General features: G+C 32.9%; 3 protein-coding genes across 3 annotated transcripts; all 3 read right to left on the bottom strand.

The window, feature by feature from the left end:
• Nucleotides 1-1,388: 1,388 nt before the first annotated feature.
• On the bottom strand, nucleotides 1,389-8,564 carry LOC130827671 (soluble inorganic pyrophosphatase-like). The gene is made up of 9 exons (XM_057693466.1): nucleotides 8,282-8,564; nucleotides 6,474-6,633; nucleotides 6,343-6,371; nucleotides 2,968-3,033; nucleotides 2,781-2,888; nucleotides 2,371-2,436; nucleotides 2,183-2,303; nucleotides 1,814-1,895; nucleotides 1,389-1,692 (listed from the first exon to the last, which is right to left on the bottom strand). The coding sequence occupies exons 2-9, from the start codon at nucleotides 6,625-6,627 to the stop codon at nucleotides 1,650-1,652; spliced, it is 669 nt and encodes a 222-aa protein (XP_057549449.1). The 5' UTR covers nucleotides 6,628-6,633; nucleotides 8,282-8,564; the 3' UTR covers nucleotides 1,389-1,649.
• Nucleotides 8,565-9,991: 1,427 nt separating this feature from the next.
• LOC130827672 (sulfated surface glycoprotein 185) lies at nucleotides 9,992-13,168 on the bottom strand. Its single transcript, XM_057693467.1, has 3 exons — nucleotides 12,748-13,168; nucleotides 11,374-12,144; nucleotides 9,992-10,310 (listed from the first exon to the last, which is right to left on the bottom strand). Exons 1-3 carry the CDS (start codon nucleotides 12,848-12,850, stop codon nucleotides 10,279-10,281), a joined length of 906 nt encoding a protein of 301 aa, XP_057549450.1. The 5' UTR covers nucleotides 12,851-13,168; the 3' UTR covers nucleotides 9,992-10,278.
• A 693-nt stretch (nucleotides 13,169-13,861) lies between these two features.
• Nucleotides 13,862-16,515, bottom strand: LOC130827673 (uncharacterized). The gene is made up of 3 exons (XM_057693469.1): nucleotides 16,028-16,515; nucleotides 15,739-15,939; nucleotides 13,862-14,051 (listed from the first exon to the last, which is right to left on the bottom strand). Exons 1-3 carry the CDS (start codon nucleotides 16,136-16,138, stop codon nucleotides 14,016-14,018), a joined length of 348 nt encoding a protein of 115 aa, XP_057549452.1. The 5' UTR covers nucleotides 16,139-16,515; the 3' UTR covers nucleotides 13,862-14,015.
• Nucleotides 16,516-16,648: the final 133 nt, after the last annotated feature.

A 16,648-nucleotide genomic window follows, 5' to 3' on the forward strand; every position in this document is an offset into this window, starting at 1 on the left:
AAGACTAAAGTATCAAAGATTAAAAGGAAATAACTTACCATTTTGATGGAGACAATTCAGTATCTCACGGTTTCAGCAGTAACAATTTGAAGGAGAAAACAATCGCTATGGAGACAATAAACAAACCCTAATTGTTATAAAAAAGTAGATGCAGATGGATGAAGACCGAGGAATCTGAAATTGGAGATGCGGGAGAGGAAATCAACACAGATGCAGCAACAATTTGAAGATGGAAGGAGAGGATTTTGAAGATGGAAGTAGAGATGTTTAGATTGAAGATGGTTTGAAAATAGCTTTTAAATGTTATGAAGATGAAATAAAGGGGATGAAGAGGGAATTGGCAAATGGTAACCTACATTAGCCGATTACTAACCACGAGCAAAAATAGTGAAAAGATGGGATTATTCATAAATAATTAATAGTACGGATTATTTACAGCGGATTGTTAATAGATGGGATTATTCTCGACAATTTATCCTTCTATTTATTCTATTTGTAAGTTGCAAGTTTCTCTTTCTTTGAAGACCTTTCTCAAGCCAAGGGACTCTTTGATCGCACTCTCCCCTATGGATATGAGTTGTCATCGTTCTTCCCTTCCCAAATCCTGATCATAGTTTTCTATGAGTTGGATACACTAGGTATGATGATGATTAATCAAAATATAATTAAAAATTACATAGCAGTATAAGTAATTATTATCCATCATTTCTTTTTAATAGTTATAATATTCCCTTGTAGCTTTTACGTTATTTAATGTATAATTATGATATTAAATATTTATAAAAAGTGCATGATTAAAAAGCAAGATGAATGACATGACATGAAATGAAAATATGCGTTTAAGATCAATCAAATAAAATTTTACTTGACTTTATATATTTAAAAAAATTTAAAAAAATAAGATTGATTAATAATTTTTAGTGTTTACTATTTAAGTGTAGCTATCAACTAAAAACAGAGAATAGTGATTTAATCTAATTTATATTTATTTATAAATTTTAATCTATAAAAAAATGTAACTTTAAAATTATATTTAATCTCTAAACCCACTTTACCATACAAAAATAAAATTTGGATTCAAATTTGGCTAAAACAAAAATAATATTCGCATAAATAACATTGCTCACATGTTCTCGTCATTAGGCAAATCCAACATATTAGTATCAAATGAAACGAACACTATCCTTAAAATGTATGTTAAATCAACTTCACTAAAATTGTTCTCTATTATATATTTATTATTAATTACAATTCAATACTTGTATTAATAAAAATGACATGACTTGGGCAAACTAGGACCCACATTCCACTTACATCACAATTTGTGTTGGAAATATGCTTTGAAACAAGAATTTGGTTTTCAATAGCTTATAGCCAAACACTTGGAATGAATTTAAAACGGTTTATTCACATCACAAGTCATAGTAGACAATAGTATGAGTATTACTTGACAATTTTGCACAAAAGTTTGTGAACATAAGATGATATACGATATAGCGAAGATGTAATACATGCAAAAATAAAGAGCATATTCAATGTGTAAAATTGGTATTAAAAACACAAGCATTGAACTTGAAGCAGCATTTCAGATAGTGTCACTTAAGCTTCAAATACACTTGTGTAACCATTTGGAATCATCCGCGACAACCTTACTGCCTCAAGGTTTCGACGATGTAGTTTGCGTAGAGATCCCTTCACGACAAAACTTTAATGTTAGTGTTGGAACGTCAATTTTGATCAACCAAAGAGTATTAATCGATAAATTAGCGCTTCATATCAGCAATTTATAGCTAATTCAAAAGTCGAAACATACATGGAGTACTGGATTGCCTCATGAGCTGTAGATGCAGGCAAAAACTCATCAACTGCTACTTCCTTGTTTTCATTTTTCTTATCTAAAAATTTAGTTAGGGAAAAACACAATCAAGTACAATGTTCTTGTAGATAGCTAACGATATTTTATTATCCTGATTCCGTTGAGCGGCTTCCACCTAAACCGGTTGAGGGAATTTCATGTATGCAACCTTATCTTCGTAAGAACAAAGAGGTTGTTTCCAATTGAACCTTTAAAGCAAACATCATCAACACTTCGCATATATAAACAAGTTCCTGTATTTCTTTTTAGTCGTTATGCACTAGAGTACTATTTCTTCAAGTATTGCTAAACAAATGGAAAGGATACAATCTTCAAAGAAACGACGTATTTCAGCCAAACGATGTGGTGGAAGCTCCTTGATGTCATTGTAATGACGGTACTCAGGATCATCAGCACAAACAGCGATTATCTTGTCGTCTTTCTCCCCCTAAACAACTTAATGTTAGCTTTTCTTGACGAGCAACTAAAACGTAATCCAGAATAATTTCACATACCTGATCTATCATAGGCATCAGTCCAATGGCTTTGGCACGCAAGAAGCATCCTGGAAGAACAGGCTCCTGTAATTTAGGAAAACCATTAGTTGATGGAACTAGCCATGTTCCACCAAGAATCAACAATTCACGTTGAATTCATTGGTTCAATAAATCTATAAAGCTTATGATTCACATATGCACATACAATTACGATTCAGATTTCCTAATGATAAAACGGTTCTCTACAGAACTTATGATAAAACACACGTATGACAAAACACATTTATATATTAAGGACTACCTAAAAGCAATTAGTCCTAAGAAAATCTATCTCATGTCAACATTTACCATTCAGATTCTATCTTGTTAATGCAGAGAATTTTTTGCTTTAAATAATCATTAACATAGACATATCATCCAAAAGGTACCTGCATAATAACCAAAACATCCATGGGGTCACTGTCTTCACAAAGAGTTCGAGGGATGAACCCATAGTTATGAGGATAGACAACTGATGAATAAAGAATACGATCCACCTGCACGAGAAGAATTATCATGTTAAATTAGATTATTAACCTTAATAAGTAGCCTCTATGACAAAACTCATTTTCATACCTTGATTAAACCAGTCTTTTTGTCTAGTTCATATTTCACCTTGCTCCCTCTAGCTATTTCAATGACCTGCAGAGGTCAACCATGGTTGAACGGTAAAATTATTTCATAGAACTATTACGAAATTGTCACACACCTTCGATGTTGAGATCTTTAAGATAGAACAGTTTGAATACTTAAAACTGTATTTAAGATCTGAGCTTCAGCAGCCACGTTTTATTTACTTAGACCTGGATAATCTAGTAGAATGTAAACATCTCTTCCATTTAATCCAAAATAGACTCCACAAGCCATTTGTAATTGTAGCAGCATTTTTTTATTTCAATTGATTTTTAAGATGTCCAATCTCCATGAAGCTAAAGATTTACAGTTTTTAAAATTTCGGATAATAATGTATTATAATTAAAATAACTCATAGTGTCTCTTATTTGTTTCAAGTGACAATGTTTGCGATCAAGGCCAAAATCAAAAACAAATTCTATGTTATTACAAGGGTAAGATTATGTATATTTGACCCTCAAGTCCCACCTAGATGGGAAACATTTGGCATTAGAGTAATGGCATGTTGTAAAGCTGTTTGGATGGCAAAAAGCTGCAAATTTAGCGACACAACTTTACTGTAATGTTCCTTACAGTAAACAAATTCTGGCCAAGTGACAGAACAATGAGGCAAGTTCTCTTACTAGCAGCTAATGCAGGCGAAGTGATGTAAAGCTGCCAGAATTAGCTATTGCAGTTAGCAAGGCCCTTAGGAACATATACTAATCTGATGGCCAGACCCTTAGCTTTAAAAGAAAGAAGAGAAACTTGAGATTTTGCAGCTTTATAATTTTGATAATAGAAGATAAAAATGTGTTTAACATAATAGGAAGAATTAGAAATCTGGGGTCATGGAGTTATTGTTTGCTGATGATTTGTTGGTGTTCACTAAGCCTGATGCTAAGTCTTTGAAGGCCCTTAGGCTTGTTATTGATGAGTTTGCTAGGGTTTCTGGTCTTCACATTAATAATAGCAAGAGTGCCATTTTGCTGGTGTTAACGTGGAGGATGAGATAGGTATCTTGGAGGCTATTGAAAGGTGAGCTTCCTTTCAGATATCTGGGCTTTCCTCTTGCTTCTAAAAGGCTTGGCATTCATGATTACAAGCCTATTGTGGATAAGATTACAGATAGGATTCTTCATTGGACAAGTAGGAAGTTGTCTATGGCTGGCAGAGTGCAATTTGTTAACAATGTCATTCAAAGTATGCAGTCTTATTGGGCTCAAGTATTTTGCCTAAGCAGATCATTGATATGGTTGAGCAAGTTTGTAATAAATTCATTTGGCGTACTAATCGTAAGGGGTCTAAACCTAGAATAGCGTGGAAATAGGTTTGTATGCCTAGAGCTTATGGTGGTCTTAATATCTTTAATCTTCATTTATTGAATGAAGTCCTTTTATTGAAGAGTTGTGGGCCTTCGGCGTACAAAAAAGACCGATTATGGATTAAGTGGGTTCATGATTACTATCTCAAGGGAGTGGATATCATGCACTTTAGGGTTCCTTGTTCAACTTCCTGGATGTTTAGCCGTATTATTGCTGGTAGGGATCAATTGTCTAGTTATAATGTCTAGATAAGTATGTGAAGAATGGGAAGTTCAATATCAAGAGAGCTTATATGGATAGGTTGGTTACGAGTTCTAAGCCTTCTTGGAGGTCCTTATGGTGCAATAATAAGGCCTCTCCTAGAAGTGTTATTTGTTTGTGGCAAATTCTTCAGAATAGACTCCACAAAAGACAGACTTCTCCATTGGGGTCTTTTTTTGCGATCCTGTTTGTGTTCTTTGCCAGTGTAGGGATGAAGATAGGGTGCACTTGTTCAATCAATATCCATATATTCAAGAGATAAAATCATTCCCATGTCCAGTGCGTTTTTCCGTTCGATTGGCCTAGCTCCTTTGATAGCGCCGTGCAGCTTATCCGGAAAAATTGCAAGCGTAAGCATTCCAGAGCCTCAGTTAGTGTTATGCTTTGGACTGAAACCATGTATCAAACATGGCTCCAAAGGAATTCGCGAGTGTTCGGAGAAAAGGGTGCCTCTACTGTATTTGTTGTTTCTAGGGTTATTTTTCATGTAGCTTCTAGACTTGATAAGTATAAAAATTGGCTCATTGTGTAGTTAGGGTGTAGTTTGGTTCTGTTGTCTTGTTTGTTGTTTGCTTTGTGTTGCTTCCCTTTCGTGCTTTGGGAAGCGTTTTCCTTTTATAGCCTAGGTTGTAAAAGGTTTCTTTTGGAGTTAATATATTCCTCTTTTAGCTGTCAAAAAAAATAATAGGAAGAATCCATTGGGAATTGTGAATAAATCCTATTAGTAGAGATTTAAAGATGAACTTGGCCCATCTATCGGCAACTTGAAGTGGAAACCTGAAATGAAAAGATAATTTCCATATTTTGAGGAAAGAAAACATATTTCAATGCTGGACCTGGTCATGGGAATTATGTTCTATTTTTGATGTATTGAGGTTATGCTAGCTTCTATTCTATCCTCCATAATGACGGTTAGGGTAGTCACTCCCAAGAATGACCATCTTCCTTTTTTTCTCTAACTAAGAAGTGGCATGGGTGTTACTAATCATACTTGTAAAAAACAGGGTATTTGTAGTTTTCTTCTATTTTTCACCATTACATCAAACAATAACAAAAAATGTAAATTCACCTCCACAACTTCCAAAAGTAAATTCAAGAATCTCATGAACCTTATACACACACACAAAAGAACGAAATAGTCTTGTGAATATGTATCATTTTCTCTATCCTTGGACTATTGTTACTCGGGCTCAAGTATGTGTCAAAGTATCCACTTGACTTTTTTATTCCGAAATAGTACCAAAGTATCTACTTTACTTTTTAATTCCGAAATAGAGTCAAAGTGGAAAAACAATGTCAAAATGTGGAGGATCTAACATGAAATGAATATTGGGGTGAAATTGAAGGATCTGAATGCACAAATTACAATGTGTCAAGGACAAGTCTCGAATTGACATTATTGTTAGAACAAGTCAATATTCCTAGCTTTACACAATTTTGACATCACCAGTCAATCAGTGATGAAGAAAAATAAGAGCATTCACAAAGATGTATCATGTAAGACAATGGAACGTGTCAGTGGGTCACTAAATCACAGCCTCATAGGTCGGTGGGCATACTCTAGAAGAAAACAGAAAAAGAAATACTTCTATTACAAGCATAATCAAGAAGGAAAAAGCGGAGCTAAAATAGATTCTAATAATACATTGTTCACCCTTAGAAGGAAAGAATATGCTAAACACATAAAGCATCCATCATGCATAAAAGTTATAGAAGTAGATAAAAAGTCAGATAAATGTTATGGGGTCCTTACACAGTTGAAAACAACAGGAGCACCAGGACCTACACAACATAAACAAAAGTAGTTTAGTATTTAAGAAAAACAATATATATAAAGATAAAATGAGAGCATATTCACAAGAAAGAATGAGGATGGGAATATACCAATCTCAAGATCATGCCAGGGGTGTGCAGCAACCGATCTACGAGTCATGGATGAAAGTATTCTCTCATTCAAACGGGGATGCCTAGAGTATTGGTACTGTTTTACAATTTGTTTGTCATTTGTCTCAGTCTCGGTCTCAGTGGTTGAAACCATGTTTGCCTATCAGAATTTAAAATCAATTTGACCCAATTAAATAAATTTGACCGAGCAGCACTCAACTCGACCCAAACAGCATAACACACCGTATATAAAAACTAAATCAAATAAAATCTTCACATACAAAAAAAATGAAATTCACAAACCCAAAATATCATTTCCCAGAACCCGTTCAGTAAATCCATAGTGTAAAAATGTGGAAACTTAATAACGGAACGCTGATGCGGTAACGGGAGTGATGCGGTTATCGTATCGTCTAAATATCGGTCGAAACCATAGGATATCCCTTAATGCGGCCCAAAACGCGGTTTTTTAACACCTTTACAACTCGGGAAATATCGGTTCGTTTGTATTGAAAACCTTTACAACGCGACCGATGCGATATAAATTTGAATATACACCTCTAAATACAAACCAAAAATCTCAATTTCAATACCAAGTGGCTTTCGTCCGCAAAAGATTGTTGCGTATACACAATCATACCTGTAATAACAAATAGATAGACTATAGGCAGCAATCCCATGTACATAACACCTGCCCCTGAGGCCGTGATTCAGTGACATGCAAGTTACTATGGGTTTATGGCCCATATGTGGAACAAAAGGAATATAAATCTATGGCTTTATCGAGAGTAGAAAGGTTACATCCCTTTTAAATGTATATAACATATTTTAGACTCGAATCATCAACTTCAATGTTAAGTTGGTTGGATCTTTACATTAGAAGTCACAATAAAAGAAAATTATTAAGTTTAAAAATCTCACATACAGGTGGTTCTGACCGACTATACTAAACTGTATATGTATGGGTCACAAATATTATATTAATATTAGTTTGTCATTTTGCTCTTAGTTTAATTACTTATTTTGAAGAACCAAAATAAATATTCTATTTATTGGGGGTTGTTAGCTTTTTAGCTTATTGTGTAGCTTTTTGTGGGCAAAGTGTTTGGTCAAACAGTCAAAAAAAGCGTTTGGTAAATAACATTTTAAAGTCACTGAAAAGTCGTCTTTTAAGCCAAAATGAAAAAGTTATTTCAATCAGCTTTTTTAGTTGGTTTGTTGGCCTATTTTTTCTCTAATAACAGCCACTAGCCACTACTCAAGTTTACCAAACAGCTAGCTTAAAAAGTTAACAAAAACAGTTAATATTTCCAGTTGATTAAACAAACCAACTAAAAAAGCCAACAACTAATGACCAATTACCGAATATCCACGTTTTTTTTTTACGCCTGCTCATATACTCCTTATCCTAAATATAATAATATTAAGAGTTGGATATGAGAAGAGCTCACGTTTCTAACCTAAATAGGCTCTCATGTGAGAAACGTTATAGATTCTATATAACACATTTACGCTTGGTATCAGATTGGAAAATTTTAACTTCCAAACCATTAGTAGAAACTAGAATTCTAGAAAGCATTCTGAAATTAAAGCTATCTGTACTGTACTGATTACTGAACATCTTGATTAAACAATATTCATTAAAAAAAAGCCTAAATCGAGTAGAAACAAACTGATTGTACAGGAATCATAAGCAAAAAGACAAATCAAATAGAAACGAAAAACAAAAAAAAAAAATTCAACACGGTAAAAAACAATCAGATGAAAATATGTTCAAAACTTAAATAAAAAATGGACTACTTGTGTACCTGAATGAAGTGGAACGAGGAATTTGAAGGAATGAAGGAAGATTGAAGAAGACAAAGAGAGAGACAAAGCGCAGATCTCTAAATGTTGAGTACGAAATTGCGTGGTTTCACAGCTTCTTAAAGAAGCAATGGCGGAGAGAGAAACGAAAATCCAAAAAAAATAAAAAGGAAAAAAAGGGGAAAATGACTGTCAGTTCAAGCAAAGCTGGTTGTGGGAGAGAGAATCAGTACAAGTTCCCGCTCTTTGTCCTTCTCTCCCAACCATTTTAACTTTTAAGACAACCCTCCCTTTAGATAATTAAAAATAGTTTTATTAATTCGTCATAATAAAAATTTAAATTTTTTTTTATTTATTTTGCATCATTTCAAATTAGTACGATATTAGAGTATTACGTTCGAATAATGCAAAGTGAGCGAGAGAAATCATTACAAGTTCGAATAATGCAAAGTGAGCGAGAGAAAGCATTACAAGTTATATGTTCGATTGCCAATATATGGAAGTGGGTTGCACCGGCATGCAAGTCATCTAGACACGCCACAACTTGGCAGTTGGCACGATGTGAGAAACATAATGACCTAATATCACACGACTTGACACGATATAAATCATAAAGTTTGTGTTCACAATGGTTCTCAAAAGTGTAGTTTTTTTAAAAAATCTGAGTCAGTCCAAAGAGATGATATGTCTAAACTTTCGTCTTTCTTAATAATTTATGTTAACGTTCTCTAAACCAAAACAACATTAATATTAATTTTAGTATTTTATATGGAAGAAGGCACAAAACATTGAGAGAAATTTAAAATATTGAAGTTGGATAAAGATAATATTAATAAAGTCGATAATATATTATGGGGCTTCAATCTTCACCCTAAATTTTATATTTAGCTGATTATTTGAAAAATATAAATACATTTTAAAAATTATTTTTGGGTTTAAAATTTTATATGACTAAAATATATAGTTTATGAATAATAGATTTTCATAATTATTTTATTTGTTATTTGATCATATAGTATGTTAGGAAAAGAAAAGCATTTGATGAGAATTAAATTGATAATCGTATTAAAATAAAAAATATTTACTGAAACCGAAATAAAAAAGTGATTGGGTTAATTTGTGTGAGAATAAAGGGCCAAGTGGCCCACACCGCCAAACCAATTGGTAATGTAGCGTTCCTGTCCAGCAGATGGAATATACCTACTCCTACGTTATCATCATCAAATAAACATGTCCACCCATTAGGCCATTACATTTATCTTCATAGCAAATTTATTATGACGTCATTTTACAATGAAATAATAAATATAAAGAGTATAAATAAGTATGAAAAAATATTTTAACTTGTTAAATTAAATTATTAATTTAATTTAAATTGTCTCACAGTAAAACTGAGTCAAATGATAATTAGTGAAATGATAATTAGTGTTATCTTCCTAACTTTACCCTCTTTTTGTAAATCTATTTTAAAAAATTTTAAAATTTATTTGAGGTTGCTATAATTTTCAAAAATAGATATATTATGTGAAGACATATAATCTTTACTTAATTACAAGACAAAAACACATTTTTTTGTTACAAAAAATTATTAATTGAAGGATAAGGGCGGAACCAAAAAAATAAAAGTTAAAAAGATTGGAAAAGCAATTATGTGAAGATACTTAATTATTATAACATTAAGAAAAGAAAGTTAGAATATACAAGCAAAAAAACAACAAAATTATGTTTTTTCCATTTTACATTTATCAAATAAACAAAGGAAAAAACATAAATATTTAATTAATTTCTTCAAACGTAAAATTTAAAACTAAAATTAAATATTTTTGAAGCTAAAAATTAATTAATTATAAACTTTAATGACTATAAAAATCGATTAATAACCTAAATTGAATTAGGAGTACAAAAATTTAACCCTTTCCTAAAATAATCCACAAAAGCTTCTTGTTATATGTCCTTCATGGCTTCATGTGGTTACTTATTACTTGTTTTGGAAAGATGCTCAATAACTTTCAAAATGACATCCTTCTGAACCTGCATGTACATAAAAAGATCATTTTAAATTGCATATGTATAAAATAGGAGTACATTTCATGAAAAATTATATATTTCACTTTTATAAATTATAATGTACTTCCTCCGTTCCGTTTTAGTCGCTATACTTGCATGGGCACGGGTATTAAGAAAAGTGATTGACCTACACCGTAACTGATTGTTTACTTTATAGAGTATAGTATTTTATTATTGTTAATTGAAAAAGAAAAAAGAAATATAGATTGTTAGGTTACTTTATAGAGTATAATATAGTATTTTATTATAGAGTATAGAGTATAAAGTAGGATTAAAATAGGGTTGGTAGAACTTTAAATGATTGTTTTATTACTAAAAACGGAAAAGTAGCAAGTAATATGAAATTGCCAAAAATAGAAAATGTAGCAGTTATTATGGAACGGAGGAAGTATTAATGGATAGAAAAACATTTTTATTAATTTTTTGAAAAATTATCAACGTATTTGTAATCTAAATCTATCTTTTATTTTTAGGACTTATTTTAAATTTCTAAAGTTGCGAAACTATTTATTTATGTTACAAAGTTGCAAAATATTAGCTTTAAGTTGCAAGGAAAAAAAATGATCTTTTATTTTTTTTTGGGAATTATGGGTAGACCGAGGAGGAATGACTAGGAGATAAACGAAATCGAGATCTTATCCGAAGAAAGAGATATTTACTCCAATTACGACAAATCTAATTCTAAAAAATAATCTTTACAATTTTGATGTTACAAAAAATAACCTTTTAAAAGCTACCTGATTAAAGACTCCAAAAGGTAGCATTTTGCAAATATAAATGTAATTATGAGTTTAAATAAAAACTACAAAATTATTTTTCACAACTTTGTAACTCTTGAAGTAATATTTTAAAAAATTCTTTCGTATTTTTTAATTTGCTACATATCAGTAGCAATTTATTAATTCTATTTTTAAACAATACCAAATTCAAAGTTTGATTCAACATTTTAAGGATAATTTTTTTTTTTAAATTGATATAATTAATAGTGCTTTTCAGTTCGAGAATTAATAATGAAAAGCAAACTCACTTGGATCTAAGGTAACAAGAATGGCAGTCCCACCAAAGGAACAAGTACCACCAGCAACTTTGGTTCTTTGCCAATAACTATTGAATGCATAAGAAGCATGTGCCAAAAGTGTGTCGGGTTGAAAACATGACCCATTGGGTTGTATCGGGTCACAATCTGCACCCGACCCACATGCATAATTCATAGCCTCTTGGATAATTGGATCCGGAACTGTCGGTTTTGCTACGCACCAAACCCGACCGTGTCCACGACCACCACCGCCAAAAGTCGGTGGAGATCCCGTTGGTGGTGGGTACACCACTGGTGGTTCGAAAACGGGTGGGCTAGGTTCAAATCCAATAGGAGATGGTACGTATTTTGGCGGACTTGGAATAATGCTACCACTTGGTGGGCTTGGTTCATAATAATAAGGTGGTGGGTTGGGAACAAAGTTTGGAGGGCCTGGGAAAATTATTGGTGAGCTAGGAGAAACTATTGGTATTGTTGGTGTGGGTCCAATTGGGGTTGGAATAGTGGTCGAAGGCGATTGTGGGTTAGGTGGTGGGTATACGCAATAGGGCGGGTTAGTATTGGGGCCGGCTAAAGGAACGGGAGGTAAAGAATCATAAGGCGGTAAGGTAAAAGGAGAGCCTATAGAAGTATCTTTGACGGATACATCCACAAGCATATTTAAACTCTTGGCCATTTCCAAAATTTTCAAGTGTTTCATGTTTTGATTTGTAGTTATAGGTCGGGACGTCTTTTTGGATAGCACCGTCAATTTTCTCGCCTCTGTAAATATACCAAATGTGCTTTTTGAATCAAAAAGTGATAATCATATAGTCTGGTAATTTTTTAAAAAGTCAAGCATCCCATTGGTGATATAAATTATTCAAAAAAAAAGCATTTGATGACATTTGATTCAAAAAACTAAATTCGATTCTAAATCAATTAATCAATGATAATGTTAAAATATAGTACAATTACCAAGGCTTCAGCCAAAAAATACTTATGTAAGGAGGTGTAATAGAGTATATAACAAATCCTAATATTACAAAAATCAGCTAAAGCATTTAATTGAGTTGGTTTTTTGATATGATATCGAAAGCCTCAAATATGTTATATACTTAAACAAATAACTTATAATTATACCAAATTCATAATTTTTCCCTCCATAATAAAATAAACCCCGTTATAAGTAGGGAAAAAAATCAAATAAGATGCTTTTTTTTTTTTTTTTTTTTTGTCATGGATGGGATACAAATAATAAAACAATCAAATAGTGATTTTTTTTTTTTTGTCATGGGTGGGATACAAATAGTTTTTTAACTATATGATGGTAGGAAAAACCATTAAAAAGAAATATAATGTTCTTTTACAAAAAATAAAACTTACCACAATGTGCGAACAGAAGGGCGACAATAAAAAAGAAATAAAGAAGTTTGAATTTGAAGGTGGAAATATAAATATCAGGGAAGTAATGTGTTATAGCTTCCATATCTCCAAAATTAATGGAAGAACAGTTGCACTGCAATTTGGTCAGTCTCACTCATATGTGAAGTGAAGTGAAGTTGTTGATTCAAGAGATAGATTTTTATACAAGTACAGGTGAAGGGAAGGATTATTCCTTAGCCAAACTATTGAAGTTGTGCACATGAAGAAAACTTCTATTTTAATATGTATTTTTCATTCTTTTAGGTATAAAAATAATACTCCCTCGATCTCTCTTTCAGAATGCACCAATTGTATTTTTAGTAAAACTTAGTTAAAAAAGAATTTGGGAATGAATGATAGAAACGCGTGATTAAGATAGAGAGAAAATAAAAATTATGGATGAGATTAAAAGAAAAGAAGTGGGATCATCGTCAAAAAAGAACAGTGTAAAGACGGTGAGACAAACTAAAGTAAAAAGCGGTGCAAAAGAAAATAGTGCAAAATCAGTAACACAGACTAAAATGAAAAGTGGTGCAAATCGAGAAGTATAGAGGGAGTGTTTGCATTGGCAATTGGCATATATGCTTAGCTTCACAATTGCAAAGATTAGAAAAAAGTTGACACTTTACATTTGCTTGCTTTCTACTCAACATTGAGAAGCTCCCTTACACAACCATGTAGAAATACTATTAAATACTTCAATATTTGCATTCCGGAATGATCTTACTTGTCCAATTTCATCAACAAGATGGCATTAGTTGGCATTGTAACATACATATGACACACTCATATCTTTTTCAAAGAAAAATCTTTTGAAGGTTGTAAAAGCCAATAATCAAATGCAATTTGATTACACTATGTATAAAGCTTTAATTTCTCTTATGTAGGGCCCATCCTTTTGGGTTTTACGGGTATGGTATGTCCGCTACCTTCCTTTCTCTGGACCGCGACCTATGCGGTATGCGGGATACTGAGTTGATAACTATGACTGTGTCGTCATCATCGTCCATCCTTGGTCAAGGATAGATAGGAGGTGATCAATTGATATTGGTAGCATCTAAATGTTCGGTAAATATAATATCTCCAATGGGAGTATGGAAAAACAAGTAAAATTGCACAGAAAGTAAGAATTACAAATAGTTTAGGGGGATTTCATATAACACAAGCAAGTTATCATACACAGAGCTGAACAAGTATCAGCACAATGTACCAACCAAATTAGGAGCAGCTCAAAATGTAGAACCATTGAATCCGAAGAAAGAGCGCTGCAACAAAATGATATTACCAAATGTCAGCAAGTAGCAATCAACAACCAAGGACAAAGAGTAGTAAATCAGAGTACAGATATGCATATTACGGAAAAAGTACATATATAAATTACAGGAAATGTAGAAAATTTCATAGAATTTGGAAGCGAAATTTCTTGATTGAATCCCAATTAAGAAAATGTTCCTATGACAATCTTCCAATTCAGATGGAACCTTCCATTAATTTTAGTAAGAATAAGTAGCATGGCATCGTATCATATCAGCTAAATGGTAAAAGGTTATCAAATCTACCAAACCGATATTATATGCATTGTAAAGGTTCAAAGATATGGAAACTCAGGCAGGTTCTAGCCTTCTAGAGATATCTCATAGTTTCAGCCATTGGCACTAAGACAATCACATCACTTCACATCATCACCGCAATCACAAATTCTGGTTTACTCAAAAAGATGAGCAAATCACATTTTTCATAGATCACTTACTTTTAGAGTCTTCCATAAGATATCCGGACTCGGGCGTGCCTATGTCATGACCCGAGTCATTTAATTAAAAACATAATTAATATTTAGTAGTGTAACATTTGGTAGTCTATAGAGCCAAAAACCAAATCATCAATGTTTGATGATACATTTGAGCATTTGGCAGGGCAAGTTGTCTTGCACTGATGAAGACAATGTTGGGTAAGCAAGGGAACTCATTTCCAAGAGTATGAAGCAAGAAAAGAAGAGAAACCCGTTTCAACCGGGACGGGCTTGATCGAGAAGCCATGGCTTGCTCAATCGAGCAAATTGAAGAACAAGATGTGGAGGCCTGCTTCATAAAGCAAGTGATGTGGTCGATTGACCGGTTTGTGTTAGAACGTTGGTTTTGCTACATGTCTTGTCTTATCTTGCCTTTTGTTTTCATTTGCAGCTTCTCATTGGCTTCAGCCTCCTTATCACACGGGTATGAATAATCGTCTTCTGTCTCTCCCCAAGCCTTGACCATAGATTATATGAGCGAGATAAATTAGTTATTAAGATGACGATGTGTAATTGCTTTTGGGCTTACCTATGTATGATCTCTTTGACCCTTGGTCTTATTAAAAACGAGTTTCCAAGGTCAGAAGAAGGAATGAGGATGATAGCAAACACTTTGTTTTTGGGTTGTTGAATCCTTAAGAGAAAGAATGCTAGTACATTATAAAACTCATTGTGAGTGCAAATTGTATCCAAACACTATTTGAGGGTGAGAAATTCTTAATATAATTGTTGAATTATTATTAAGTAATGCCAATCATTGGATTTATGGAGGGGTACCTTAAGATACCATTAAATACTTGTGTTATTACTTACTTTGCATTGTTTATGCTTTGTGTGTTGTGCTTTGTTCCTTCTTCCTCATCCATTTCTTTCTCTAACTTGTGTGCCCATATTCACAGCATACTCAAGTTGATTCAAGCGTTCTGGCTAATCAATACTTACTATTCTAAATTCGGCAATCGCCAAGTATCCTCTACTAGTTTCAAACATGATTAATTCTCAAGCAAATGACAAACACCATACAATTAGAAAACGCATTGCATAGTAGTAATCCCTAATTGAAAAAAAAAGATTATATAAAGCTACATGTACATCATAAAATTTGAAACTCAACTGCATAGTAGTAAAACCTAATTTTTTTTATAAGGGTTGAATAAACTTACCGGAGCATCATAAAATTTGATGTAGAATCTGGAACTGTCAATAGAAAGCTTAGTTTGAATAATTTCGGCAATAAGCGAACTCAATTTGCCATTAACGCTAGGATTAAGACCTCCAATGGAGATTAATTCAGCATAAGCAGCAGCTTCTTCCGTCCCCGCAAAGGCAATAGGAACTCCTCCATTAATCAACACCATCACATACTGTAATTAAAGGGATTAATTGGTGAAATTAGTGTTATTATGGAGGAAATATTGTTGAAAAGAGATGAAAAAGGAAGAAGAAAAGTACAGATTCGGGTTTGCCAATTGTTTTAGCAACAGCTTTGGTAGCATCCTTGAGAATATCTGAAGCAACAATGGCGTCGACTGGGACATTGGTATACAAATTTAAGGTGGGCATGTTCTTCGTTGATTATCAATTATCAATATCAAATCAATAAACCCCAAATTGATACAACCCAAGTGCAAAGATATAGTAGAGAACTAGTGATTAGAGTTAGAGATGGATAAGGTGTTTTGGCAATATTCATGGTCCCAATCCCCAATATCGGGGTAGATCGGTCCAACGGGTTAAGAATTGATCGTATTTAAAGGGACATTAGTGGAGCGAGTTATTAATGAGGTGTGTTATTAACGAGTCTCATTTGAGAGGATCGACAAATTAATTTTACGAGGTTATAAGAGATTAGAGTGGAAATGGATTTTAAATAAAATTTAAATAAAATTATATTAGTAATATGACATATGGCATTTTAATTAAAAGAAATAGAGTAATCGATTACTCTAAGTAGCCATTATATTACATGAAAGCTCTTTCTTTGAAAAATGGACAAAAGATTAGATCTTTAAAGAATAACCGAAATGTTGCTCCTTTATCTATATACTGCTAATAAGTTGGCTTTTTAAAAGC

This window comes from Amaranthus tricolor, chromosome 11, assembly GCF_026212465.1.
Source record: "Amaranthus tricolor cultivar Red isolate AtriRed21 chromosome 11, ASM2621246v1, whole genome shotgun sequence".
Classification (NCBI taxonomy): domain Eukaryota; kingdom Viridiplantae; phylum Streptophyta; class Magnoliopsida; order Caryophyllales; family Amaranthaceae; genus Amaranthus; species Amaranthus tricolor.

Coding starts and splice junctions, on each gene's coding strand:
- LOC130827672 (XM_057693467.1), bottom strand. CDS start 12,850: ATGGAAGCTATAACACATTACTTCCCTGATATTTATATTTCCACCTTC. Junction 12,145..12,747: donor CCTTCTGTTCGCACATTGTG/GTAAGTTTTATT, acceptor GTATATTTACAG/AGGCGAGAAAATTGACGGTG. Junction 10,311..11,373: donor TCTTGTTACCTTAGATCCAA/GTGAGTTTGCTT, acceptor ATGTACATGCAG/GTTCAGAAGGATGTCATTTT.
- LOC130827673 (XM_057693469.1), bottom strand. CDS start 16,138: ATGCCCACCTTAAATTTGTATACCAATGTCCCAGTCGACGCCATTGTT. Junction 15,940..16,027: donor CAATTGGCAAACCCGAATCT/GTACTTTTCTTC, acceptor CTTTAATTACAG/TATGTGATGGTGTTGATTAA. Junction 14,052..15,738: donor TCAAATTTTATGATGCTCCG/GTAAGTTTATTC, acceptor ATTTTGTTGCAG/CGCTCTTTCTTCGGATTCAA.
- LOC130827671 (XM_057693466.1), bottom strand. CDS start 6,627: ATGGTTTCAACCACTGAGACCGAGACTGAGACAAATGACAAACAAATT. Junction 2,889..2,967: donor AAAAGACTGGTTTAATCAAG/GTATGAAAATGA, acceptor CTTCTCGTGCAG/GTGGATCGTATTCTTTATTC. Junction 1,693..1,813: donor GAGGCAATCCAGTACTCCAT/GTATGTTTCGAC, acceptor TTTGTCGTGAAG/GGATCTCTACGCAAACTACA.